The 25,507-nt window shown below is 55.1% G+C and overlaps 1 protein-coding gene across 1 annotated transcript in view; it reads right to left on the bottom strand.

The window, feature by feature from the left end:
• The window catches only part of GRIK4 (glutamate ionotropic receptor kainate type subunit 4), a 234,074-nt gene that overhangs the window by 10,955 nt on the left and 197,612 nt on the right, over positions 1-25,507 (bottom strand). The window contains exons 14-18 of the mRNA XM_081113547.1: positions 18,700-18,809; positions 16,413-16,586; positions 12,689-12,854; positions 10,972-11,197; positions 7,045-7,173 (exon numbers count right to left, since the gene is read on the bottom strand). Of these exons, the coding sequence (XP_080969673.1) occupies positions 7,045-7,173; positions 10,972-11,197; positions 12,689-12,854; positions 16,413-16,586; positions 18,700-18,809 (805 nt within the window). The remainder of the gene's footprint in view (positions 1-7,044; positions 7,174-10,971; positions 11,198-12,688; positions 12,855-16,412; positions 16,587-18,699; positions 18,810-25,507) is intronic.

Raw genomic sequence — 25,507 nt, 5'->3', positions numbered from 1 at the left:
TCTAAAGAGAGAGGAAGGCAGAGGAAGGAAACATTGATGTGAGAGCAAAACACTAATCGGCTGCCTCTTGCATGCCCCCTACTGGGATCAAGCCCACAACTGCAACCAAGACATGTGCCCTGACCAAGAATCAAGTTGGCAACCTTTGGTGCTCAGCCGACGTCCAACCAGCTGAGCCTCTGGGCCAGGGCAGCACTGCTCTTCTTTTAATTTCCTGACAAGGAAGCCCGGGGCCTGGAGTCAGGCAACCTGCTGGGCCCTGACCCACCCCACTCGCCTCTCCCAGGAGCTGGGGCCCCTCAGGTCACAGGGCTGTGATGACAGAACTCAATCTGGCGCCCCATGATGGAGCTCATCCCTGGGACCCCCGCCCTGGAGCGACTTGGGGGGGGGGTCCCAGACGTGGCTGTTAGTTCCACTGATTCCATCCCCTTCTGTTCTCGAGAACATGCATCACATGTTTGAATCAATGATCTACTGACTTAGTTTCCAGACAGAGTTGGCGGCAGTCTCCATGGCTGCGAGCTCCTGTGATGCCCGCCTGCTGGGCCACCAGGGGCCTTGATTCCTGATCCCGCTCTCTGCACCTGGCCTCTGCCTCTTGGCTGTGAATTGTATTTGATTAGGGAGCAGCTTTCTCCGAAGCATCTCTTTAAGACACTCCCTAACTCCCACACTTGCTGAGACGTCTCACACGTTCATTCCCAAGCTGTGCTGGTGAGCAGGCTGCCTGCTCTCAGGATTGTGTGAGGAGAGTCACTGGCCACCCTTCTGCCCTTGAAAGGGGACCCTGAGCTTCACAGCCTGGGAGGTATTGATGTTCCTTTAAGCTTGATTGTGAGCTCGTGTTTTTCAAGATAAAGGTATTTCATTGCCTTGGAACCTACCTCCTGCCTTTCTGAGACTCTAGCAATGGTTCCGTGAGCCGTCAGCAACCCTATCCCCTTGAACTGGGGTGCTGGCATCTGCCAGTGGCTAGCAGTACTTCTTTCTAGGGGAGCTGACTGAGAAAACAGCAAAAGGAATGTTTTGGAGAAGAAAAGGCAGAAGAAAATGAAATAGCTTGGAAGGAAGCCTGCTCCTGTGTGCTTCTCCCGTCCTCCACAGAAGCTGCGGGCCATTCTCAGCTGTGCAGGCAGGTGGGCGCCACGGAGCCGGATGCAGGCAAGGCATGGCTGAGGCGAAGCAAAGGGCAGCGCGTGGGTCCCAGCAGCGCCAGGTCCGAGCTGCGGGGGATCGGGCCGGCAGCTCACCAGGCCAGGGCTCTCCTCGGGGCGTGGGCTAGAGGTGGGCAGCACAGCGTCTTTCTTTGAAATGCCTTGCATTTTCATCGGATGACAAGGCAGAAGGGATTGTGTAGGCACCACGCACTGCCTGGTTCTTTAGCGCCTGAAGCCGGCCCTCTGCTTCGGCCCCTCACAGTTCCCTCGCCTCCGTCTCGGCCTCACCTACAGTCTCCTCGCTCCTCTGGGCACGTGCACGCTGTCCCAAGTCGGGAAGGAAGAGCACCTGGCGTTCCAACCACTGCTCTCGGTCCCTGCGGCACGAGGGGGAGGCAGATGTTCCCGGCGGCCACTGAGGAGGAAGGGTCTTGGGGTCACGCCGTCCTGCTCTCCTGGCTCAGGAGGGGTCTCTTGAGCAGATAGCCCTGAGTCTGACGGCGGATTTGACCAAGCCAGGGCCTCTCGCTCCAGCGGGCTTCTCCTGGGTCAGAGGTCACGTGGACTGTCGTGGTCAGGACGCCTTTTTTTGTTTGGGCTTCAGCCACGGCAGACGCGGGGCCACTGTCTTACTCGGGCACACGCTGCGGTGGCTGGAGGGGAGCGGCATCCTGGCTGTCACGCTGAGTCGCCCCTCATGGCGGCTCCAGACATCCTGCTTCTCGCCGCAGAGCCAGGGCCATGGTGGTGGGTGGGAGCCTGGCATCTTCTGGGGCACCGGGCGGGCAGGTGACTTCCACCTTCTCATCAGCTCAGCTCTTCTCCAGGCCAGAGAAGCGTGTCTCGCAGCCGGCAGAGCGGAGCAGCTTCCTGGCCATGCCCTCCATCACGCTGGGCCGGGCTGTGGGTCTCCCCTGCCCTCCTGCGCTCCCTCAGATCAGCCTCTGAGCCCGCTGTGGAAGGGGGAGAATTTCCAAAGCCAACCACTCTACCACAATGATAACCATTTTCTGTAAATGCACCTCATTTCTCCTCACATTCCCATTCCCACTTGATTGCCAAAAACGTACAGACTTCTCAGTCATTTAAACTCAGCTAAAGGCAGTGTTTCCTCTGTTCCCCTTCACTCAGCGTGCTTTTCAGGCCAGGAGAGGATGTCCTCACACATTTGATTTCCAACATTCTTGTCTGGGGTCCAGGAAACAGACCTCCTACATGGGTCCCTGTGCCATCTCTCATGCCCTCCGTCCACCAAGCACGACACGTACTTCCAGGGCTTGCCCAACTCCAGCAAAAATCTCTTTCCCTGTTGGAATCCCCAACGACTCTAGAAGCTGCATCTGCCACTCTCCATCCCCCAGCAGGACAGGCTCCTTCCAGGGACCTGCCACGTGCAAGCACATCCTTTCCTGCTCGGAAGCCCCTGTCCTGACCAGGGAGCCCTTCGGCATCTGGTTTGCAGACGAGGTGCCCGGCTCTCCTATTCTCTCTTCACTCTCGCTAACTGCATGCTAAGGCCCTGCAGGTAATTAGCCTTTTGTTTTCCAAAATACTTTTCTAGAAAATCAAACACCATGACTTCTTTTTTGTTAATCCTCACCCGAGGATACTTTTCCATTGGTTTTAGGGAGAGTGGAAGGGAGAGGGAGAGACAGAGAGAAACATCCATGTGAGAGAAACACATCGATGGGTTGCCTCCTGCACAAGTCCGGACCAGGGTCCTGGCCAGGGAGGAGCCTGCAACCGAGGTACGTGCCCTTGACTGGAATCGAACCTGGGACCCTTCGGTCCACAGGCCAACGCTCTATCCACTGAGCAAAACTGGCCAGGGCCAAACACTATGACTGCTAAGAACATTTTTCTGCAATGACTGTCCCCTGGGCCCACGAATGCCACCAAGAGCTCAGAGCTCTACTCCCCAGCACTGCTTCCACCCTGCCCCATCGCACCCGGAGCCCAGGAGGTCGCAGCCAATTCCCTCAAACCCAGTCGGTCCGGTGTGGGATTCATGTGCCAGGCACCAGCAAAGCTCTGGGCAGTCTATGGGGCTTCTTCTTGGAATGCTGATTGATTTCAAGCTTAGATTGGAAAAGCATTTTTATATTAAATAAACATGCCTACATTATGCGCTCAGATGCAAAATCCACATGTGTTTATAGGACAAAACAGAACACTTGAAGGAAATTCTAAGTGTGGTGGGCTACTTGAGGCTATGACCACACATTCTAAGAGTGTACACCATTGTCCTCTGCTATCGCCCGCTGTGGGAAAGCCTGGGACATACTGATAGACAGTCCGAGGGCCTTGGCCAGGTTTCAGCGCCCTCATAGCTCCAACCTCCTCCTGCTCACCCAGAGCAGCTGCTGAGTGCAGCGCCTGTGCTCCCCAGCACTCCTGAAACCGTGGCTCTAACAAATCTTTGAGGTCCTGGCCAACCGTCTCCCCAAAGCATTCCTGACCTCTGCCTAGAATCAATCACGCCTTCCTCTGGCGTGATTTACTTCCGTCAGTAAAGCAGCCCACAGCACAGCCATCTTACAGACTCGCTGTGCCTCTCTCTGGGTTCCAGCCCTCTGGAGAGGGCCCATATCGTATTCCTTTTTGTCATTCCAGAGCCTAGCACAGTGCCTGGCAGGCAGGGGCCACAGTGTTTGTTGGATGCAATGGGGAAAGTGTAGACACTTGCAATGCCAACACCTGAGGTCAGTGTCCCTGTTTGGGAAGAAGCAGACATAGGATGAGGGTGAAAATGGTACCAGGCTGGAGGTCCTTGAGAAGTTTTCTCATTCATTCATTCATTCATTCATTCATTTGATGTTTATCCTTCCATCAAATACTGCTGCAGATAATATGCTGGTTACTGGGATACAAAAATAAGAGCCAGGCCCTGACCTTGGTTTCTTATAGTCCATGAGAGAAAGATGTCAACAGACACAAAATAAATGCCCTAAGAGTCGATTTTCGAGGAGCCCTCTAGCCTTAGGAGCGTGGGTGAGTGGACAGGCACACTGTGGCTTGTGGATACTGTTTAGACCTCTCGTTGTGCCGTAATGCTCCTTTAGACTGAGATTTTAGAATAAAACTCACACTCATTTCTTTTGGGCCAGGCACAGTGCTGAGCTTTGAACACAGTTTAACTCCTTCAATCGTCATAATGGGCCTGAGGTGGAATGTTCTTGCCCCTCTTTCCCACACAGGGACACTGGGCGCAATGGCCTTTAGCAGTGTCTGGCACAAGAGCGTCTGTAAAATGGGGTCCATTTGACCCATAGCCCATGGTCCTGAGTCCTCAAAACTGCGTCATGAAGAGAGCCATCCTCGGCGTGTGAAGAGGTGAAGAGCTTCACTTGTGGGTGTGTGTGTGGGGGGAGGAGTGGGGGTGGTGGTGGTACAGAGCCCATTAGAATTCGGGTGACATCTAAAGGGGAGAGATGGGTGCATCGAGGTCCCTGTGCGAAAACTCTGAGGCGCCCAGATCCCAGGTCGTCATCCCCACGTGCCTGCCAGTTTGACTGCCGCCTCCGCGTCTCTGTGGGCTTGAGAGTATAGATAAACACACACAGATACGGAAATGAGTGCCCAAAGGGAGGGCCTGTGGCAGGTTCAGGGGTCAGGGATGGAAGGAGAAACCAGGGAGTGAGGTGAACTCAGTAGCGACGAGGGACACCTTGGCGATGCAGGGGATGCGGCTCCAGCAGGAAGGAACGCAGTGGGAGGAGGAAGCGAGGCTGATCTGCCGGCGCCTGTGGCCACCACAGGCCCTCGTGGCTCCGAGGCCACGCCAGCTCCCCAGAGGCAGGGGCACCTGGACTGCACAGAAAACCCTGGGCATAAAGGCTACTGAGGAAGTAATTGTAAGCACAGTTTCAGTTGTCACCGTAGAGGCCCAGGAGCGTGGTCACGGCTGCTGTGGCAGCGGTCAGCACAGTCCCCTCCCACCAACATTACCGAAGGCCGACCCGGTGCCAGGCGCTGGGGGAGGCTGGGGACCCAGAAGCAGTGAGACTGGGTCCCTGTCTGAGGTGCTGTCATCCACAAGATGACACAAGGATGCAGTGTCCCCTGCCCAGTGCCCGCCCAGTCACAGAGGGCGCCAGGCACCGCGGGTCGGGTAGGAGAGGGGCCCAGGGTGTTGCTAGTAAGTCCCAGGAAGGACCAGGGGCTCTCGCTCTGGCCCAGGGCCACCCTCCACTTCCGTCTCAGATTCTTCAGATCCATCGTCAATATGTCCCTCCCCCTCTCTGGGACAGAGCCTCTTTCCTAACACTCTCACGCTCACCGCTGTCATGGGACATTAGCAAACGCCAACTTGTCAACAATCGCATTTTATTATAACTCTCCCACCTGGTCAGATTTCAGCGGTTCTCAACCTGTGGGTCGCGACCCCTTTGGCGGTTGAACGACCCTTTCACAGGGGTCGCCTAAGACCATCCTGCATATCAGATATTTACATTATGATTCATCACAGTAGCAACATTACAGTTATGAAGTAGCAACGAAAATAATTTTATGGTTGGGTCACAACATGAGGAACTGTATTTAAAGGGCCAGAAGGTTGAGAACCACTGGATTAGATGGTTTTCAATCACACGTGTTTGCACTGGGACGGGTGGTGGAGGGCCACGTGGCTGCCCAGGGTTCCCCTGGTGCCATCCTGCGGGCCACCTTTCCATGGGCTCATCTCCGCTCCACCTGTGACACCAGCAGACTCCTCCCACAGCCTGCCCACTGCGGCCCCCACCCACAGCCTGCCCACTGCGGCCCCCGCCCACAGCCTGCCCACTGCGGCCCGCACCCACAGCCTGCCCACTGCGGCCTCCGCCCACAGCCTGCCCACCGCGGCCTCTGCGGGCATGGGGGAAGGACAGGCTGTGAGGGGAGGGGCGTGGACCAGGGTAAGAGGTGGGCCAGGTGAGAGGTGGCTAGGTGAGAGGTGGGCCAGGTGAGAGGTGGTCAGGTGAGAGGTGGGCCTGGTGAGAGGTGGCCAGATGAGAGGTGGGCCAGGTGAGAGGTGGGCCAGGTGAGAGGTGGCCAGGTGAGAGGTGGGCAGGAGAGAGGTGGGCCAGGTGAGAGGTGGCCAGGTGAGAGGTGGGCCAGGTGAGAGGTGGCCAGGTGAGAGGTGGGCCAGGTGAGAGGTGGGCCAGGTGAGAGGTGGCCAGGTGAGAGGTGGGCCAGGTGAGAGGTGGCCAGGTGAGAGGTGGGCCAGGTGAGAGGTGGCCAGGTGAGAGGTGGGCCAGGTGAGAGGTGGGCAGGAGAGAGGTGGGCAGGAGAGAGGTGGGTCAGGTGAGAGGTGGGCTGGTGAGAGGTGGGCCAGGTGAGAGGTTGGCCAGGTGAGAGGTGGGCCAGGTGAGAGGTGGGCAGGAGAGAGGTGGGCAGGAGAGAGGTGGGCAGGAGAGAGGTGGGCCAGGTGAGAGGTGGGCTGGTGAGAGGTGGGCCAGGTGAGAGGTGGGCCAGGTGAGAGGTGTGCCAGGTGAGAGGTGGCCAGGTGAGAGGTGGGCCAGGTGAGAGGTGGGCAGGAGAGAGGTGGGCAGGAGAGAGGTGGGCCAGGTGAGAGGTGGGCTGGTGAGAGGTGGGCCAGGTGAGAGGTGGGCAGGAGAGAGGTGGTCAGGTGAGAGGTGGGCAGGAGAGAGGTGGTCAGGTGAGAGGTGGCCAGGTGAGACGTGGCCAGGTGAGAGGTGGTTGGACGCGTGAGCCAGGGTGGAAGTGCCTCTGGCACCTGAACCAGGTGGGCATTGACATTAGGCTATGCCAGGACCCTGAGAAAGGACCCAGCCAGCCCCAGCCCAGCCCTGGGACCTTCCAAGGCCTGCTGTCCACACGCCTCGGAAGCCACTGGCTGGCCGGACGCACAGGAATAGCCCGCGGCCTCCAGGGTGGCCCTTACCTCTGGCTCTGTGGTCTTCCTCCTTCGGGCACTTACCCCCTTCCCACCACTTGCGCTTCAGAATCTCCAGGCGGTTGTTTTCCTGCAGCTGGAGGATGGCCAGGTCGAACTCGTCCCGGAAGGCTGAGCCTGCGGTACAGAGAGCCGGGCAGGGCGTGAGTCCTCTCCCGGCACCTGCTCCCTTCTAGCCTCTGGCCGATCCCCGCTTCCTTGGGGGTGGGGGCCCTGCAGCTGCTGCTCTTGGTGCTCCCAGGGGACCTGGAGGAGAAGAGGAGCTCGGCCTCATGCAGGAATTTCTGCTTTCCTTGTCCAGGACCCCTGGCCAGGACCCAGTGTGGGTGAAGGGACAGCGTCCCAGGCAGCGTGGCACTTGCTCCCACTCACGGGCCCCTGTGGTCCAGGACACACTCAGGCAGAAAGCTGCTTGCAAAGCCTCCATCTGCATCCCAGGTTTGAGGCCAAGGAAGAGAATCTGTGATGTCACCTCTCAGGTGGGCAGCTGTCTATTTTCTACTTTATTTAAATAATCTCTGGGCATTTATAGCTCTTTCTACATTACAGCTAACAACCCTGTGCCCCGAGCAGCCACCAATGAATGAGAGGCACCCAGTGGGGTCGAAGCGCCTCTTTTCCATCCGGCGAGAATCCGGTACCAGCACCCACATCCTCACATAGGCACCAAGCGGCCAGGCCCGCTGGCTGGCCCACACCCTGTCACACTGCTCCTCCCTCGCTCTCCACTCAGAAGGCTTCTGTTCAGTACAATTCTTTTAAAAATGTTCTGGACCATATTGGTTAAGGAGCGCTGAGTCTAGATTTAGATTTAATCACAAAGACAGGCTTACATGAAGCTGTGGAAGGCTCAATGCCCGGCACAGGCTGAGGCCTGACATCATTGAGAAGAAACTGCCAAGCCCTGGCTGGTTTGTCTTGGTGGATAGAGTGTCGGCCTAAAGACTGAAGGGTTCTGGGTTCGATTCTGGTCAAGGGTATATGCCCAGGTTGCAGACTTGATTCCCAGTGGTGGGTGTGCAGGAGGCAGCTGATCAATGATTCCCTCTCATCATTGATGTTTCTCTCCCTCTTCCTTCCGCTCTGAACTAAAAAAAAAAAAAAAAAAAAAAAAAAAAAAATACTGCCAAGAGGTTGGAAATCCACTGAGCTGCCCAGTGTCCTTGCCCAGCTCCGTGGAGGCCTGAGTGGACAGCTACCCCTGGGGGAGACTATGGTGGAAAATTCAGGCAGAAGGTTGGGACAAGTAGACCAGTGCTCTCAAACTTCAATGTGCACAGGAATTACCTAGGGGCCTGGCTGAACTGCAGGCTCTGATTCAGGGTGGGTCTGCATTTTTAGGGAGCTCCACGGTGATACCCTGCTGCTGGGCCAGGAGCTGCACTTTGACAGGCAAGGACAGCCCAGGACCCCACAAATGAAGGAACCTGGCCCACTGCAGCTCAGCCTGGGCTGGGCGTGCAAGCCCCATGCCGCAGCCTCAGGCACCTGAGTGGCTGCGGGTGCCCAGCAGCATGCCTCCCGCCAGCGTGGTGGCCAGTGGACAAATGAGCAGCCCAGGTTTGAAGGCAACTGTCCAGCCCAGCGAGGCGCTTCAAGCCGTTTTCAAGGCATTTTCAGCCGAACCTCAGCAGCACACGGGGTCCCCTGGAAGGAGACTCCACTTGCTCCTTCTGCCCACTTAGCCCTGCACCACCTGATTAGCTTTCCATTGCACCCCTTGCTGTGTCCCCTGATTCCCGGTCCCACCACATCATGTAGGCTACAGCTGTGCCCGATCTCCCACTGCAGCATGACGCACATGCTTGTCTCCTGGACGTCACCTCAGCTGGACTGAAATTCCGCCACAACAGCCGGAGCTGAGAACCTAGACTAGCCCACAGCTCATTTTCCCGCCTCCCCCTCCTTCCCACTGGGCGGGGCCCCTGACAACATGGTCTAGGCCCACCCAGCTCGCTCCTCTACTTGCTCTGGGACCTCTGACGAGCAGCTCGTCAGCTCTAGGTGGCAGTCCTTCCCTCTGGAACAGGAAGGACCACATCTACTGCCAAAGCGGGAAGATTCAATAAGATGGCACGTGTGCGAAAGCTCCTGTCAGACGCAGAGCACAGGCACTTCCCTCCCTGCGTCCTTGGTCACCGACGGACATTTTTAGAATCCGTCTGCCTTATGCCAACTCTCCACCTGTTTGTTTCATGAAACTTTTTAAGCATTTGACACTTGAGCTAAAAACTGTGTTTCCTTGCTGCAGTATTATCAAGGCGTACCTCAAGTTCATTTCGTGGTTCACTACAGGATCTTGAAACAAAATGTCAGCCAAGAAATTTCTCCAAGGGCCTACCCTCTGTGATGTCAATGGGCATCACTACGCACACACATATGAGGGTGTGCAGATGTGTGGGTGCCCTGAGCGAGGCCCCAGGTTACAGAACTGCTGGAGTCAGAATGTACAGAGTTCAAGGATGAAACATATTATTACCTGTGTCCTTTGGCTTGGTTTCTGATCAGTCTTTAAAAGGTTATCTGCTTTTATCAAAAAACAGGGGACTATGGACGAGGGGAGGGCACCAATGACCCCCTGTAGGCTAGGTGTGGGCCCTGTGGTAGGCACCTGATCGATGATCAGATATAACCCTCTCAAGAACTCTACAAGGTGGGCACGAGAAGCCTAATTTTCCAACTGGGAAAACTGACCCAGAGAAGTTAAATGACCAAAACAAGGCCCCTCAGCCAGCAAGTAGGGCATCCCCAGGCTGGCCTGACTCCAGCTCATGCTCTTCTCACTTCCCAGGGCTACCTGGAGCCTATAGCTTATAGAGGCCTGGCGGGGAGTTGTGGGGGAGGGGTGAGGTGCCAGCAAAGATGCACATGCTGTACGTCAAGTTCCCCACATGGTCTGACGGCCTCAGTTCCCACTTCTTCCCTGTGATCTTGCACAAGGACAGGTCAGACAAGGTCAGCCCTACACAGCGTGGCTCTCGGTTGCGTGTGGAGGAGGGTGTGCACCAAAATCACCTGGGAAACATGTCAGATGCTCCACAATCACAACCAGCAGCTCAAAGGCTTCCCTGCAACTCTGGTAGAGGTAGAGGAACGCTCAAAGCACAAGCATCCTTTAGAAGCCACCTTCTGGAAGCCAAACCTCTCTATCTCCTACACCAGCCAGATGGCACGCGGTCTGCAAACTGGAAGCTGACTCGGACGCTGACTCAGAGCAGGTGCATCCGTGAGAACACATGTGACTTGAAAGCCATCTCATCAAATCGTGTCAGTCTTCTTCTGTAATAAAACTTTCACCAGGGACACTAATAGCAAAATGAATTCATCTGAGTTTTACCATCTTCTCCTTCTCCTTCCCACTACCTGATGTCAATCAATAGAGAAACGGCCAAAGGGCAGGAGAGCGGAAAGCAGAGGCTGAAAGAATCTACCCAGGGCATCAACATGCCATGTAATAATTCATTCATTCATTGCCTGGCTAGTGTGGCTCGGTGGTTGAGCGTTGACCTATGAACCAGGAGGTCACGGTTCGATGCTTGGTCAGGGCACATGCCCGGGTTGTGGGCTCCATCCCCAATGTGGGGTGTGCAGGAGGCAGCCGATCCATGATTCTCTCTCATCATTGATGTTTCTATCTCTCGCTCCCTCTCCCATCTCTCTGAAATCATTAAAAAGATATTAAAATAATAATTAATGACTTTATACCTAATCAAGTGGCCCTCCAATTATTAAGGATTGAGAACTGCTTCCCTGATTAGTGGGAGCATGTGATTTGCTCCTTTTAAGCTCTCAACAATGCCACCCCCCAAATTTATGGCTACACTGGCTTAGAAATGGGTTGTGAATCCAGGGTGCACTGTGGCCTAGTGCTCTGCCCGCCTGGCGGAGGTGCCCCGAGGCTGGGGCTCTGCGTACCGACAGGCATGCCGATGCCATAGCCCTTGGTGTCCAGCAGGCCCCCAACCTGCGTGAGGTTGCAGTTCCGCTGCCGGTGGTACTCGTTCATGGTGGACTCCAGGAGGAAGGCGTAGTTGGAGTTCAGCACCCTGGCAACCCCCTCCTCCGTGCTCTTCACGAACACGCTCGGCTGCTTGGAGTACATGTAATTCCACATGCGCTGGTAGGTCTGGTAGCGGGAGTTCTGGGAAAGGGCACACAGAGGAGGAGGAAGAGAAAAGGAAATGTTAGTTTATAAAGAGAGAGAGAGCCCTGGCCGGTTTGGCTCAGTGGATAGAGTGTCGGTCTGCGGGCTGAAGGGTCCTGGGTTCGATTACGGGCAAGGGCATGGACCTTGGTTGCAGGCTCCTCCCTGGCTGTGGTTGGGGTGTGTGTGGGAGGTAACCAATCCATGTGTCTCTGTCTCTCCTCCTCCCTTCCATTCTCTTTAAAAATCAAAGGAAAAATATCCTTGTGTGAGGATTAACCAAATACAAAAAGGCGGGGGGAGGGGTGGGAATCACAGTGGACCTTACAATTCTGGCCCTCCTGCTCCTCAAGCCCCTCATCTTATCCCATGGCCCTTCCTGTCCCATCACCTCTCAACGCCTGATGGCGGGCGGTGGATGGGGCCCTGACGCCTTTCACAGAAGGAGAAGGAAGACACAGGTCCGCAGGCTGTGGACTCTGCCTGGAGGCTGGGCGCCTGGTTTGGCCTCGTCTGCCAAGAGGCTGTGGCCAGGCCCATCTGATGGTGCAAATGGGAACCTGGGGGTGTCCTTCCTCGGCCTTCAGGCTGGGGCAGTGGCCCCAGCTCCAGCCGGGACTTCTCCAGAGATGCTGCCTTCAGGGCCAGGGCCAGTTCTTTCCCCGCAGCCCTCAGCCAGTTACCAGTCCAGTAACAACAGGTAATAACAGGACAGAGGGGTCTGGGTCTCACCAAACCTTGGTTTGCACGATGTCATCACTGACCCTGTACCCACAGGCTCCAAGACTCGCAGGGAAACAGAGACTGAGACCTGGACTTGTTCATGGAAATGAACGTGGCTGGTTCCACCATTAACTCCGGAGACGCTGCTGCCCTGGGGTCCCGAGCCTGCGGGAACCTGCCCTCTGTTCGCCGTGCAGCTCACCCTGTGGCAAGGCCTCCGGGGCCTCGCAAGGGAACCCCAAGAAGCCACGAGGGTTCTGATCTGACCCAGTCTGGGGTCAATAAAACCAGTGCATTTAATCTAGAGTTCCTTACACTCCAGTCATTTGCATATTATTCTAATCTTGCTTTGTCTAAGTGACCTAGAAAATTAAAGTAACTTAGAAAACATGTAAATATATGCATTAGCCTCATCCTATGCAGCAATATAAATAAAAGTGCAGATTACATTCACTGCATATACATTTCTAGCACTCATTTGAAAAGAAATAGGAAGCTACTGAGATTAAAAAATAGTTCTGCCAAATAGTACCTAAAAGAATCTCAACTACCACATGTGTCCACGTGCCACACTGGGGACAGGTGGACACTAACCCCAAGTCTCAGGGGCATTTTGTGGAGCAGGAGGAACACGAATCCCATGTGAACCCCAAAGCAGGTGCTCCGAAGAGATCTGGATGAAGAGAGGGGTCCCTGTCTCAGGGACGGACGTCTCCCCCGTGTGCTGCCCAGCCCCCATGGTGGTGCACGACCAAGTGGCTTTACTTGGAAGAAGGTCATGCTGGAGCCGCCGTGGATGGTGCCATACTCGATGGTGGTCTGGTCGGCCAGGTCGTCCACCGACTCAATGGGCACGTCCATGCGCTGCACCGTCAGGAAGGCGGCCAGGTTGGCCGTGTAGGACGAGATGATGATCAGCGTGAATGCCCACCTGCACAGGAAGAGACCAGACGCCATCGTCACCGGGCATGCCCAGGAGCCCTGGCCCACCTGGCCCTGCTGCAGCGGGGGAGAGACCAGGGGTCCTTCGTGGGAGGGACCAGGTGGGTGAGGCTGCCTGGAAGGAGACAGGGTCTTCCTTGTTTCCTACTGGAAAGGATGGGGTTGTTGCTTGATGGGGGGTGTGCGTGCAGGCAGTGAGGGAGACGGAAAGGAATGGGCATGGGGTGAGGGGGGGCGAAGGCTCTGAGGGTCTGCCCAGAGCTGGACTGTCTCCTCAGGATGCAGCCAACCTTCAGGGGAGCAATGCCGTGTGCGAGGACCGCCCCACGCACGCGCATGGCTCCAGGGGTGGCCGCTCACCCTGGCTTTACAGCCGAGGACCTGAGGCTCCGAGGGCACAGAACCCCCCAGTATCACACGGTAAAGCCGTGTTTAGAAGCCAGTTCTGCGGATTGTCGCAGCAGAAACTCCTCGAGACTGCGGACCAGCGCCTTTGGATGCCCAGGGGCTGCAGTTGGGACACACGTGCTCATGTGATGCCGAAGGAGAAGCCGCCTTACTGGGCGGATGGAGCCCGTTTAAAACCACAGGAAGCGTGCCACGCAGCAGCAGGCACACGAAAGCCCTTAAAACCACGTGCTCACGGCAGGAGTTGGACGAGCAGTATGGATCTCACCCTCCTCATCTGCTTACTGGGCTCTAGGGTATATTTCAGAGCACTTGTGGCTGGATAACCACACGTTCTGACTCAGGGAAGGCTGAGTCCATGAGGCCTCACACTCTGTGAAGACGGTGCCAGCGAAGGCGTGGGGCTTCCCCGAATGCAGCGGCCGCGGCTCCCAGGTGGCTCTGCCACAAAATGCCAGGGCTCCGCGGGCCGACCCCCAGGAGGAGACGGGGCCACCTGATGGGGCATCCATATGCCCATCACCAGACGCGTGTGCCCGACCCCAGGGACCTTGGGGCGAAGCTCTTTGAAACGTGAAGGTGGCGGGCTCAGTCGTGGCGCTGTCCTGTCCTCTGTGAGGCCTGGGCGGGGGTAGGGGCGTGCGTGTCCCTGGAAATGCTCGCACGTCTAGCAGGCGGTGCTGGTGCCTGCTCGGCCTTGAGAGCTGGAGGTCAGATGCGGAGTTGGGGCTGGAGAGCCTGTCCACACCAGCTGAGGGTGGGGTGTGAAGAAGTGAGGTGCGGAACGGACACTGCTGGCTGCCTTCCCTGGGTGTGACCGTAAGGCAGGTGTGCCCATAGCCCAGACCTGCTCTCGGCTCCTGCCGCAGCTCTAACACTCGCTGGAAGTCGTTTCTCATGCCTACGACCCGGGGGAAGCTGGGGTGGTGGTGAGGTGCGTGGCCTCAGGTGAGGATGACAGGTGACCGTGCTCAGCGGTCTTGGCTAGGACTCTGGGGTAAGGAGCCCTGGGCGTGGACGCCACCTTGGCGTTGGCTGGGGAGGTTCCTCCACCCTCACACTCAGCTCCAGTCCTGGGCATGTGGCTGTTTATGCCCCCGTCGCAATTGAAGGGTTCAGAGGTCAGTGCAGCCCTCATCTCTGCTGAGAAAGCACATCCCCTACCCCCTGCCCCCCGCTCTCCGCAGCATGTGGCCCCCGCTCCTGTCTGAAAAGGGGCCGTCAGTGGTAAAGCTGGCATTCTCATCAGTGCCATGGCACTGTCTGCCACCTGCTCTGGGCGAGGAAGCTAAGGCCGGCCTGCTTTCTGCTCCCAGTCCCCCAGTGAGCTCCCAAACCCAGCCTGAGTTAATGACCGAGAACTCCAAGAGGCAGAGGGGACACCACCCCCACTCGGGTTGGGGCTGGGGTGCCGCCTCTGGCACACTCTCAGAAGTGGAGTCCCTGAGCCACTGGAGCCAGGCACTTACACACAGAGGACAGAGCGGCTGGAGGGCCTAAATGCAGCGACGGCCATAGCACCCTCTGCAAGGGAGGCCCCAGGAGGCAGGGGCAGACTCTGCAGCTGACTTCTCTTGTCTCCATGGCATCTGCCCGGGTCTCCTGGATGTTTAGGATGCTCTGTGACTGTCTCTTCCCTGTTCTGGGCAACGTGAAACCCAGTTCCCTATGTGGGTCCACTGGATTTCTTGGCTACTGCCTGATAGGGCATGAGCACCTCGTCCAAATGCTTTAAACCCAGTGTATTTGTCAGGAAAACAACCCCAGCCAGAAGGGGTCGCTGCCCAGCCGTTTCCCCGTCCTGTCAGCCCCATGGCTGCTGTGCAGACGACCCTGCCCGGCACAGGGTCCAGTACAGAAACGCCCCTTCCCTCTCCTGAGCCTGACACACTGGACTGTCCGACGAGTGGTGGCAGCCACCCGAGGTGGGCTTCCGAGCGTGGGCGGGAGCTGGTGCTCTGCATGCTTGTCCTTCTAGGTGCACATTCCCTGTCAGCTCCTCCCGTCACGTCTGAAGCAAATCTAGTCCACACGTCACAGCACCTTCACGTTTCAAAGAGCTTCGTCCCCAATGAAGCCACGGCCCTGGGAGAGCCGGAGAGAAGGAGGAGAAGGGAGCTTCAGGGGGAGGCTGGCTCCTGCTTGGGAGACCAGAGGCTGGGTGTGTGCTCCCCGAGGGCCTAACTCAGAGTGACTATGGATTTGCATCCCCCACATTGAGGTGGGCAGGCCTGGGAAGCCCCCACACCTGGTGCAGAGGGCAGGAAGCTGGTGGAGTGTTGGAGACCGGGTGTAAGCTGGCAAGGTCCTTGCACCTGAAGGGGCTAGCAAGGCTGGGACCCTTACCCACACAGTTTTCCCAGACTTGTTTGGATGGCGGTTATCAGTAGAATGAGAGCAACCTTTGTAGAATGAGAACAGCCTTTCATGGCTTACCAAGAAGTCTGTGACTATTTACCGAGATTTGCTGTACCGAGAATTTGTCCTGCTCTGTCTCTCCCTTAGAGATTAAGAGGAAGAAAGAATACATTCCTCTGGACAGACTCCTATTCAGTGTCTTGTGTATAAATAGCATTGTGTGGTTAATAAACTTACTGCAGTTCCTCGATTGAGCTGTAGTCCTCCCGATCCCACTCTCCTGTCTTTCTTTTCTCAATTCCCACCTCCCTGCCTCAGCCCGGCTCAACCTGTCAGGCTGGCCCTGACAGTGGAGGGTGTGAGAGGCTCCTCCCGCAGCGCCCCCTGCCACAGGCTCCTGTTTGCACACATCTGCACAGGCCTTGCCTGCCAGGCCACTCAGCCTCAGGCCGTCTTTAAGGCTGAGCCGCATCCTCGCCTTGCCGTGGGCCTTTCAGGCTGTTTTCTCAATCCGTCTCTCTCCTGCCTTGGCTCCCTCTGTGTGCAGACCACAGGGTGAGGACAGGCAGGGGTAGGACATCCCAAAGCGCCCCACCCACTCCCCAGAGCCGCTGAGCCGGCAGGACCAGGACTCCAGCCGCTCCCCACTGGTCTGCTTTGCCAGGCAGAGGCGGCCGGCTCTCCAACGGGGCAGCGAGGTTCTGCCCTCGGCGAGCGTGTGCACCCAGAGCAGGGCTTATCCGGGCTGGCACCCCCACGCGGCCCTCCTCTGCCATCTTACCAGACACCGCTGACACAGCGTGTGGACAAGGCTCGCGGAGCGATGGTGGAGCCCTGCTGCATGAAGCCCCCGACGGGAAACCAGAGGCTGTTGCCCAGGGAGTACTGGTTCACCAGCAGGCCGCACCGGCCCCGCGCACAGGCGTGCGGGCTGTACCACTCATAAGGGGTCAACCTGTGGGGCAAAAGGAACGTTTACGGAGCCACGGAGGGGCCGGGGGCGACCGGAGAGCCTGGCTCTTCTTTCTGGCCTCAGGTCTGCACTGTCACTGGGCTCCTGGCCTTGGGAAAGCACCTTCCTTTTCTGGACTTGGATTTTCCCAACCAGAACCGAGGGGCCTGGATCATGCTGGCAGTTTCTAGCTGTTTTTCTTTCATCGTAGAAACATGTTTACTTTTCAACATAAATCCTGATGCAGAAGAACTCTAATACACGAAACAGGTGAGCAGGGAGCCTGCGACTGGCTGAGAGGTTCAGGCTCTGGCAGGCCTGGTGAGGCAGGCGTGTGTGTGTGTGTGTGTGTGTGTGTGTGTGTGTGTGTGAGAGAGAGAGAGAGAGAGAGAGAGAGAGAGAGAGAGAGAGACTGGTAACCAAGCTGGAGGACCATTTCCAGCACCTTCCAGGTCACCTGAAGGCTGTGGTTGCTGATACAGGAGGGGCTCAACCAAAGGGGCAGGAGAGAATTAGGGAGCAGCAAAGCCAGGTTCCAGGCAGCAGCAGACCGTGTGGCCCACAGAGGGGCCTGGCAGCGTGCCAGTGCCCAGGGATGCCCTGCTGTCACTGACTACAGGGACCCGGCACTGGCCAGGGTTGCAGGCTCAAGGGGCAGCTGGCGCCAAGCAGTGCGCACAAGGCCTTTGAAGACCACCAGGTGCTCAGAGGTCTTTCTTGGTGGGGCCCGATGACTTCTTGGACGTGGCTGTGATTTCCACTGGAGGCAGCAGAGATGGGTGACACAGTACCTCTGGGCGGCGGGGACCTGCCCCCAGCCTAGGCTCCCCATGGCTTGGGGCCCCGTCTTCTAATGGGAGAAAGCACAGCTCCCTTGGGGCCACTGAAGAGCTGGCTCTGGGGGACCCCCCGCCCCAGCACACACACAGAGGTGGGACCGACACAGAGGCCCAGCCCCGCGGCCCAGGCGGAGCAGCTGCTGAGGGGGACAGAGCCCCTCAGCCCCACAGGTGCCCTCTGAGCAGTCATCCTCCCTCACAAGCGCCCTCGCTGTCCTCACTGCGGGCACCGAGCTCGGGGCAGGTGCCCTCTGAGGGAGGACAGGGAGCTCCTCGCCCGGGTCCTGCTTCTGGGTAGTGAAGGGCCAGGCGGGTTCATGCCCGAGACTCAGAGAGCACACCCTCCTGCGCCCCCCCCCCCCCGTACCCCCCCTCCCGGGAGGCCTCAGCCTGCAGGCTCCTGCGCTCTCCTTAGGCCCAGGGCAGCCTCGGGCTTCCAGGGAGCGGGGAGGGCGGGCTCTTCCCAACCCCTGCTCTGGGCCATCTCTATAAAGAATTGACTTCAGAAGGGAGGGAGAGGGAGAGGGAGAGCTAGAAGCATTAATGATGAGAGAGAATCATGGATCGGCTGCCTCCTGCACACCCCACACTGGGGATCGAGCCCACCACTGGGGCATGTGATCTGACCGGGAATTGAACCGTGACCTCCTGGTTCATAGGTCGATGCTCAACCACTGAGCCACGCCAGCCGAGCTGGACCGTGTGTCTTAACGTTACTGGCAAATGCCTCTCTCCATCCTGCCTCCCTGCCACCTGCCTCCTCCATGTTCCAGTTCAGCAAGGCAGCTGTGTTTGCACAGGTAGCTCTGGGCTGGGAGAGGCCAGGCCTCTGCAGAAAAGGCCTCAGCGCCTCAGCCTCCAGCCCCGTTCCTGCTGCTCACCACTCAGCACTTTGTGGCGGGTCCTGGTGAAGACTGATGCCAGCAAGTGGAGTGCACAGTGCTAATCAGAGGGCTCTCCTTGCCCCTCCCCTCCTCCCCTCCTCCCCTCCTTCAGGGGGCTGAAGACAGGGGAGCGGGCGGGGCAAGAGGCAAGGGTGCAGACGCAAGTTTGGGCAAGCTCACCTGTTGGCATTGTACACATGCGGGAATGTTGTGCCAAGGGTGGGTGGATAGTGCCAGGTCAACACCTGGGCAGAGTGGTTCAGGTTCTGACTCCCGCCCATCCCTCTAGTTTTGTTTGGCCCCAAGGCCTTCTCCTCCTCCCCGCCCCTCCCAGGTAGTTCCCAGAGGTGGACACGAGGTGGCAGTGTGAGGAAAGGGACGGGAAGACTGTACCGAGCCACCAGGAAGAGGATGCAGCTGACGGCCAGGTAGGCGAGAAGCATGAAGAGCCAGACACCTGGAGAAAACGGGTCCAGGAAGGAGAAGTAGCCGGGCTTGCGTCCCTGGGGACGGAAATAAAAACAAGACTCACTGCACACATTCGATAAGAACGGCTTTGGGGCCAGGCAGTGGGGGACAGGGTCTGGTGCGCGCTGGGCTGGTCCTGCATTGCCTTGGGTTCTGGCTGACCGGGCCCTGCACTCCGCCCATTGCTCCCCAGGCCGCACGGCCGGGTGGAGGCAGCGCTGAGCGGTCGCTGTCCGTGGTGCTGAGCGGGACACAAGTCTTCCTCTGCAGGTCACCCACAGGGAGACCTCATATAAACGTAAGCCAGTGCTGTGGGGCACAGGCTATTATTTCCATTTTTTAAGTGAAGCAGCCAAAGCCCAGGGCAGTTGGGAGATGTATCCAGATTACACAGCGAAGAAGGGGGAGCTGGGACTCAGACACACATTTTCTTTTTTTAAATTTAAATTCTTTATTGTTTTAAGTATTACACATGTCTCCTCCCCCCATTGACCTCTCCCCAGCTGTCCCCACCCCCAAGCACATACCCTCACCTCCCTACTGTCTGTGTCCATCGCTTATGCTCATATGCATGCATACAAGTCCTTTGGTTGATCTCTCCCCTTTGCCCCCACCCTCCCCTGCCTTCCCTCTGAGGTTTGATGGAATGTTCGATGCTTCTATGTCTCTGGACTTATATTTGTTCACCAATTTATGTTGTTCATTATATTCCAAATGAGTGAGATCATGTGATATTTATCTTTCTTTGATGGCTTATTTTGCTTAGCATAATGCTCTCCAGGTCTATCTATGCTGTTGCAAATGATAAGAATGCCTTCTTTTTTACAGCAGCATAGTATTCCATTGTGTAGATGTACCACTGTTTTTTAATCCACTTATCTGCTGATGGGCACTTGGGCTATTTCCAGATCTTGGCTATTGTAAATTGTGCTGCTATGAACACAGGTATGCATATATCCTTTCTGATTGGTGTTTCTGATTTCTTGGGATATATCTCCAGAAGTGGGATTACTGGATTGAATGGAAGTTCCATTTTTAACTTTTTGAGGAAACACCATACTGTTCTCCACAGTGGCTGCACCAGTCTGCATTCCCACCAGCAGTGCACGAGGGTTTCTTTTTCTCCACATCCTCATCAACACTTGTCATTTGTTGGCAGACACAGGTTTTCTGACACAAAGCCCAGGCTGGGACTCCAATGCTGTGGGGAAGCAGGACTTGTTCCCAGCCCAGGGATGTGTTTGGCCAGAGTCATGGGAGTCAAAGGAGGTAGCTGGTCACAGGAAGCTGTGGGCAGTGGGCCTGGAGGAGAAGGAGGGAGCCAGGAGCAGGAAGCTGTGGGGAGTGGGAGGGAGGAGAAGGAGGGAGCCAGGAGCAGGAAGCTGTGGGCAGTAGGTGGGAGGAGAAGGAGGGAGCCAGGAACCTGCCCCCTGTCTGAGCTTTGAGTCTTGGGCCAGTCCACACCCCCTCCAGTCTCGATGGGAGCGGGACTCGATCAGAGGTGACACACGTGTGCTCATACCACACGCAGCCCACAGGCAGCCTGTTTGTTTACCCTGCAGTGTTTACTCATTGTGATTAGTTGCCAGCATTAGTTATGGAGATTTCATTTAAAAATCCAGATTTCTCGCTGTTTTGCTTTTGATGGGTGGTCTGGCGACACCGGGACTATCTTCTCAGCTGCTGGAGCTGAGTGGTGGCTACCACACCAGGCAACCTCTCCCCTCAGCTCCCACAGCTCCTGTGGCCTTGTGCCAGGCCAGCCACTTCCATTCACTGTGAGACCACTGGCCAGGTGCTCCTACAGAACCACTCCCAGTTGAAAAGGACATGATTTTATGATTCCAGAAATCTAGGAAGTCCATGGATAGGATAGAAACTCAGTGCTAAGCTCAGGGGTTCTGAAATAGACTCATAGATACAGAAAATAGATTGACGGTTGCCTTTGCAGAGGGTGTTATGGGCTGGGTGAAAGGTGAAGGGATGGAGAAGTATTGATTGGCAGTTACAAAATAGTTACAGGATGGAAAGCACGGCACAGGGAATGTAGCCAATGATGCGGTAATGACCTGAGTGGTGCCAGGAAGGGACTGGAACTACCAGGGGAGGGACCACTCTGTGAAGCAAATGACTGCTGAATCACTATGCTGTTCATCTGAAACTAATACAAAATATTATTGAACTCAAACTGCAACTGAAACACACACACACACAAAACTGGTGAGCAAACATCTGGCTATAAAAGATATGTCACTTTTTGTGCTGTGGTTGGCGTGTCTTCCTCATCATGCCACGAGCAGCAGCAGGCTGTGCAGGACCCGTCCTCGAGCCCATGGGGATGGGCTGGCACGCCCACACCTCACGTGGCCGCTGACTCTGAACAAACATCACGTGAGTCCCATGCGCCCTGTCAGTCATGATCATCTTACTTTGTGTCTCTCAACTGAGAGACATCTATGAGAAAATCTTATTGTTGCTTCCTGAATCAAAACCCATTACCTGCTCAATACCAGAATCTATACTTGATTATATCACAAGTGACACTGTGATATAATTTGCAGCTCCACTAAACACATACTAGTCACTTGGCAAGACAACATCTGATTCTACACGTGACTGGCTGATGCCAACCAGAGAGCAAAGAAGGGCAGTCATTTGAGATCTGGGTTGGGGACTCTGCTGTCTTGGCCTGGGCAGAGCCCACACAGTTTATATGATGCCCAAGAGAAGTATGTGACTTGCAAGGCTCCAAACGCCTACCATTTTTTCCTGTGGGGATGCTTCAGATGGCTTCCTTCCCAAGACTGCTGAGTTACTGTGCTTGGAGCAAATCAGATGCCATATGCCATAGGCATTTCTTCCAAGATTTTCCTTAACCCAAAAGATATATGATGGTGACACTTTTCTTCTGAATAACTCAGTGTTTCCCTGTGTTTTCTGGATCTCAATGCCAGGTCTCCGTATTGAAGGGCCGGAAGACCCAGGGAGGGTGCATGCCTTGCTGAAATCATGGCGATGGGCTCCGTTTCTCTGGTGCTCATTTATTGGCCTGTTGCCATAGGGACGCCCTGCTTGCTTTCCTTTAAATGGCAGCTGGACTGCATCTTCTTCTTCTTATCTTGCTCAGTAATGTCCCTAATTACTTTCACACCTTCTCCTCAATGCCGGGCAGAATTCCAACGTGCTCCATCTCACCCCTTACAGTACTCTTAAACATGACTTACTTATAACCACCATTATTTATCAGCCAGCCAGATTGCCTAGAACCGAATCCTGGTTTCACCACTTACAAACTGTGTGATATTGGGTAACAATAAATAATGCCTTAATACAACAGATACACTCTGTGGTACCTACAGGCATTTACACTGATTGTACACTTCTCTGTTGACAGCAAGTTGAGCCATTCTTTCTGGGAAATACACCATGCTGAAGGTCGGTAATTGGTTATAAATGTCTATGTCCCAATTGCCTAAAACAAGTCAAGCTCTGCAGATAGCACCAAAATTAGAAATGGTCCCCTTGACTTTTGCACTGTGCTTCAGACTAACCACACCAGAGCCAGCATCCTTGATGGTTGGAGGGAGCCAAAGGGCTGGTCACCAACTGAGCAGTCCCACGTGGTGAGACTCTTTGAATGTTACCACTGGAGCTGCCCAGGGGCTATGAAGGGGCACCAAACTCCCCTTGCAAGTAGGCAATATCTCTTATCCTTAAAAGAATCTATTAACTCCCTGATGCTTCATTCTATGTGTACTGGAATGTGACATTATAGGAGGAACACAAGTGCTTTTCCAGAGTCTGGAACAAGTGCATGAGAGCCAGTCATGCAGGACAAGTAGCAAACTGAAACACAGACTTGGACTGCACTTGGCTTACACTTACAAACTGTGTGACACTGGGCAAGTCACTTAACTTCTCTGGGCTTTTGTTTCCTTTGTAGCAGGGGTAATAATTACACCTGTCTCATGTGGTTGTTTTGAGGACTCGATGACACGTAGTGAGGGCTGTGTATTAGTATGTGTTTGCCTCTTCCTGTCTGATGGCAATCAGAAATCAATGGGGGGAAGGGAGGGTATGTGATAGGAGGGAACGTACTTTTATAGTGACACTCCCTCGATGTACAGGAAACACTATGTTCTGTCCTACAGTGACATCTGCTAACGATCCTGGGGGCACCATCTGGTTATAGTCACTCCCCCAACTCCTGTGGTTCCTGTGGTTATAACATGAGTCATAAGGGTCCCCTAGGGGTCCCCAGGGAAGCCATCTGGGCAACACTAGGCTCACTCCTGGAGGAAGGCACTTAATGCCAGTGATTTCATCTCACTGGCACCATCTCAGCCTTTCCGGGTGGACAGAGTGGGTCCGACTGTGGTGGGCCCTCTTGTGTTTGTGTCAAATTGTACCCTCGTCCCCATTCCCTACATACAAACTACTGTTATGAATCTTCTTCTTTCCCTGTACTCCATCTCCTCTCCAGCAGAGCTAATGACAAAGGCTTGGCAAAGTCATTGGAACTAAAGGCAATTTACAGAGACCAGTCGTGGTCAGTGCTCAATAGAACACACTCGGGATGAGGAGATAAGACAACAGTTTCCATTACTCCTTCAGGAAGAAGCAGAAGAACATAATTTCTTCTTGTGCCAACCCAGGAACCAAGGGGAGCTCCCCTCAGTGTGTCTGCAATGAGTTGTCTTGATGATATTTTGGTTTAGCATGCAATTCTCATCTCTGACTCTAGCGGGGAAGGGTAATCAATGATTTCCTCTTCATAAAGCCCCCAGATGGGGTTGTTGCCTATATACAGCCCAGACGCAGCTTATCTATTTTCATGTTACTTGTTGGAAATCAGGTATAAGTAGACCTAAGTTCTAACCCTGGCATTGCCCTTGTCTTGCTGAGTGATGTTAGGCAAACCACTCTACTTCTCTGGTGCCACTTCTTTTTCCATATCATGGGATACCATGATCAGCATGAAGGGAGGATGTGAGAATTACTAAAGGTGATAAAACACCTTCAGCTTCTTTAGAGAGGAGCACTCAATAAATAATCAACATTAAAATGATTCAGGAAGCCATATTTCCATTATATGGGCCATTATGTTATTTAGTGTTAAGAGATAAAACTCTATTCATTTTCTGTTTTCTTATAATAGAATATTAAGCAGTATTAGAAATGATTCACTGGTTTACTCAGCACTGTTCTCCATTTTCCTGGACAATCTTTCTGAAATGAAAAGACCTTCTTGAAAAAGGGGTAATACATCCAGCAAAATGCTTGGCATTGATTCAACGTTGGCCTTTATTTCTTTCTCACTTTTTAATCCCTGTCTCCATTTGCTTTTGGGTGCTCCCTCAGGGCCCAGGTGCTGGAGGGGGTGGGGTGGGCTCAAGAAATAGTGCGAGCTAGAGAACGCCCAGGAATTCTGCCAGGTGCAGCTCAGACAAGAACACTGTTCTGAGAGCTAGGACACCTGCATGCCAGGCCCAGCCCTGTGTGAGCTCCTCATTTAAGATGGAATTGTAATCCTGGCCCTTTTTCCTCAAAGACCAATCCTGAGGACCAAATGAGCAAGGGTACACAGGACAATTGTTCAAAAGTTCAATTATCCAAAAGGAGGTGCTCGATGAATGGGGACTGTCATCATCGTGAAAAGAGGAGCAAGAGGATTAACGTTCCCTTTATCCATGAGAGACACATGAACAGCATTGCCAACAGTTGTCTCTGACCAGATCCTCACCTTTCCCTCCATCTTCACCTGGAAGCCTGGGATTCTGATGTTCTCTTCTTCCAGATGCTTGGCCTTCTTCCCCAGGCCCAGCCAGGGTCCTGAGAGGCACAGGCCTAGGACAGAGCTGTGCTCTTCTGAGCCGCCTGGTGGCCGTGGCAAGGAGGCCTTCCACGGGAGAAATGGGCCCCAGTCTCTGCTGCCCTAGCAGCTGTGGCATGCGAGCTCAGGCTGGGGCGGGAACGTAAATGCCCCCTTTCCTGGAATTGGAATGCGAGGCCCGAGAAGGTCAGACGAGGGAGAGTCGCTTCTTCAGCAGACGCGTGGGATTAGCTTTGGTGACTCCCTGCTGGGTAGCCGGGTGGTGCCAGCTAATGCAGAGGAATATGCCGTGTGGCCTTGGACCCTGCAGTGGCTGCAGTGCTGGGAAAGCCATCTAATACCAGCGCACGGAGAGCTAGTTGGATATGAAGATGAGAGGAACTTCTTCTGGTTTAGCAGACAAACTAGGAGAACTACGTGCCAGCCATGTGATGCCTGACCATGGCGATCTGAGGACCAGCCAGTCTCCTTCCCTGCCCTGCCCCCTGCCTTCCCCTGCCCTGCCCGCCAGCTGTCTTGCCCATCCTCTGCTGCCCATTGCTGTGCCTCCACAAATTCTTTTTAACACCAGCTGTGCCCACTCTAGCCAACCTAACCAGTAGCCTCCTTCTCTTTTTAAAATATGCAGCGCCCTGGCCAGTGTGCTCAGTTGGTTGAGCATCGTCCTGTGGAGCAAAAGGTCACTGGTCTGATTCCTGGTGAGGGCACATGCCCAGGTTGCAGGTTTGATCCCCAGTCGAGGTGTATGTGGGAGGCAATCAACTGATGTTTCTCTCTCTTCCTCTCTCTCTAAAATCAATTAAAAATTAAATCATTTAAAAATGTGTGCAGAAGAGGGGACACATCAGGGATAAGTGACATTAAATCATCTGCCCTTTATGCACTAGTGGAAGGAGCCTG

The sequence above is a fragment of the Myotis nattereri genome, assembly GCF_964212035.1.
Source record: "Myotis nattereri genome assembly, chromosome: 19".
In the NCBI taxonomy this organism is placed as follows: Eukaryota; Metazoa; Chordata; class Mammalia; order Chiroptera; family Vespertilionidae; genus Myotis; species Myotis nattereri.
Note: the sequence above shows the minus strand (reverse complement) of the source record. Positions and strands in the feature narration are given on the sequence as shown.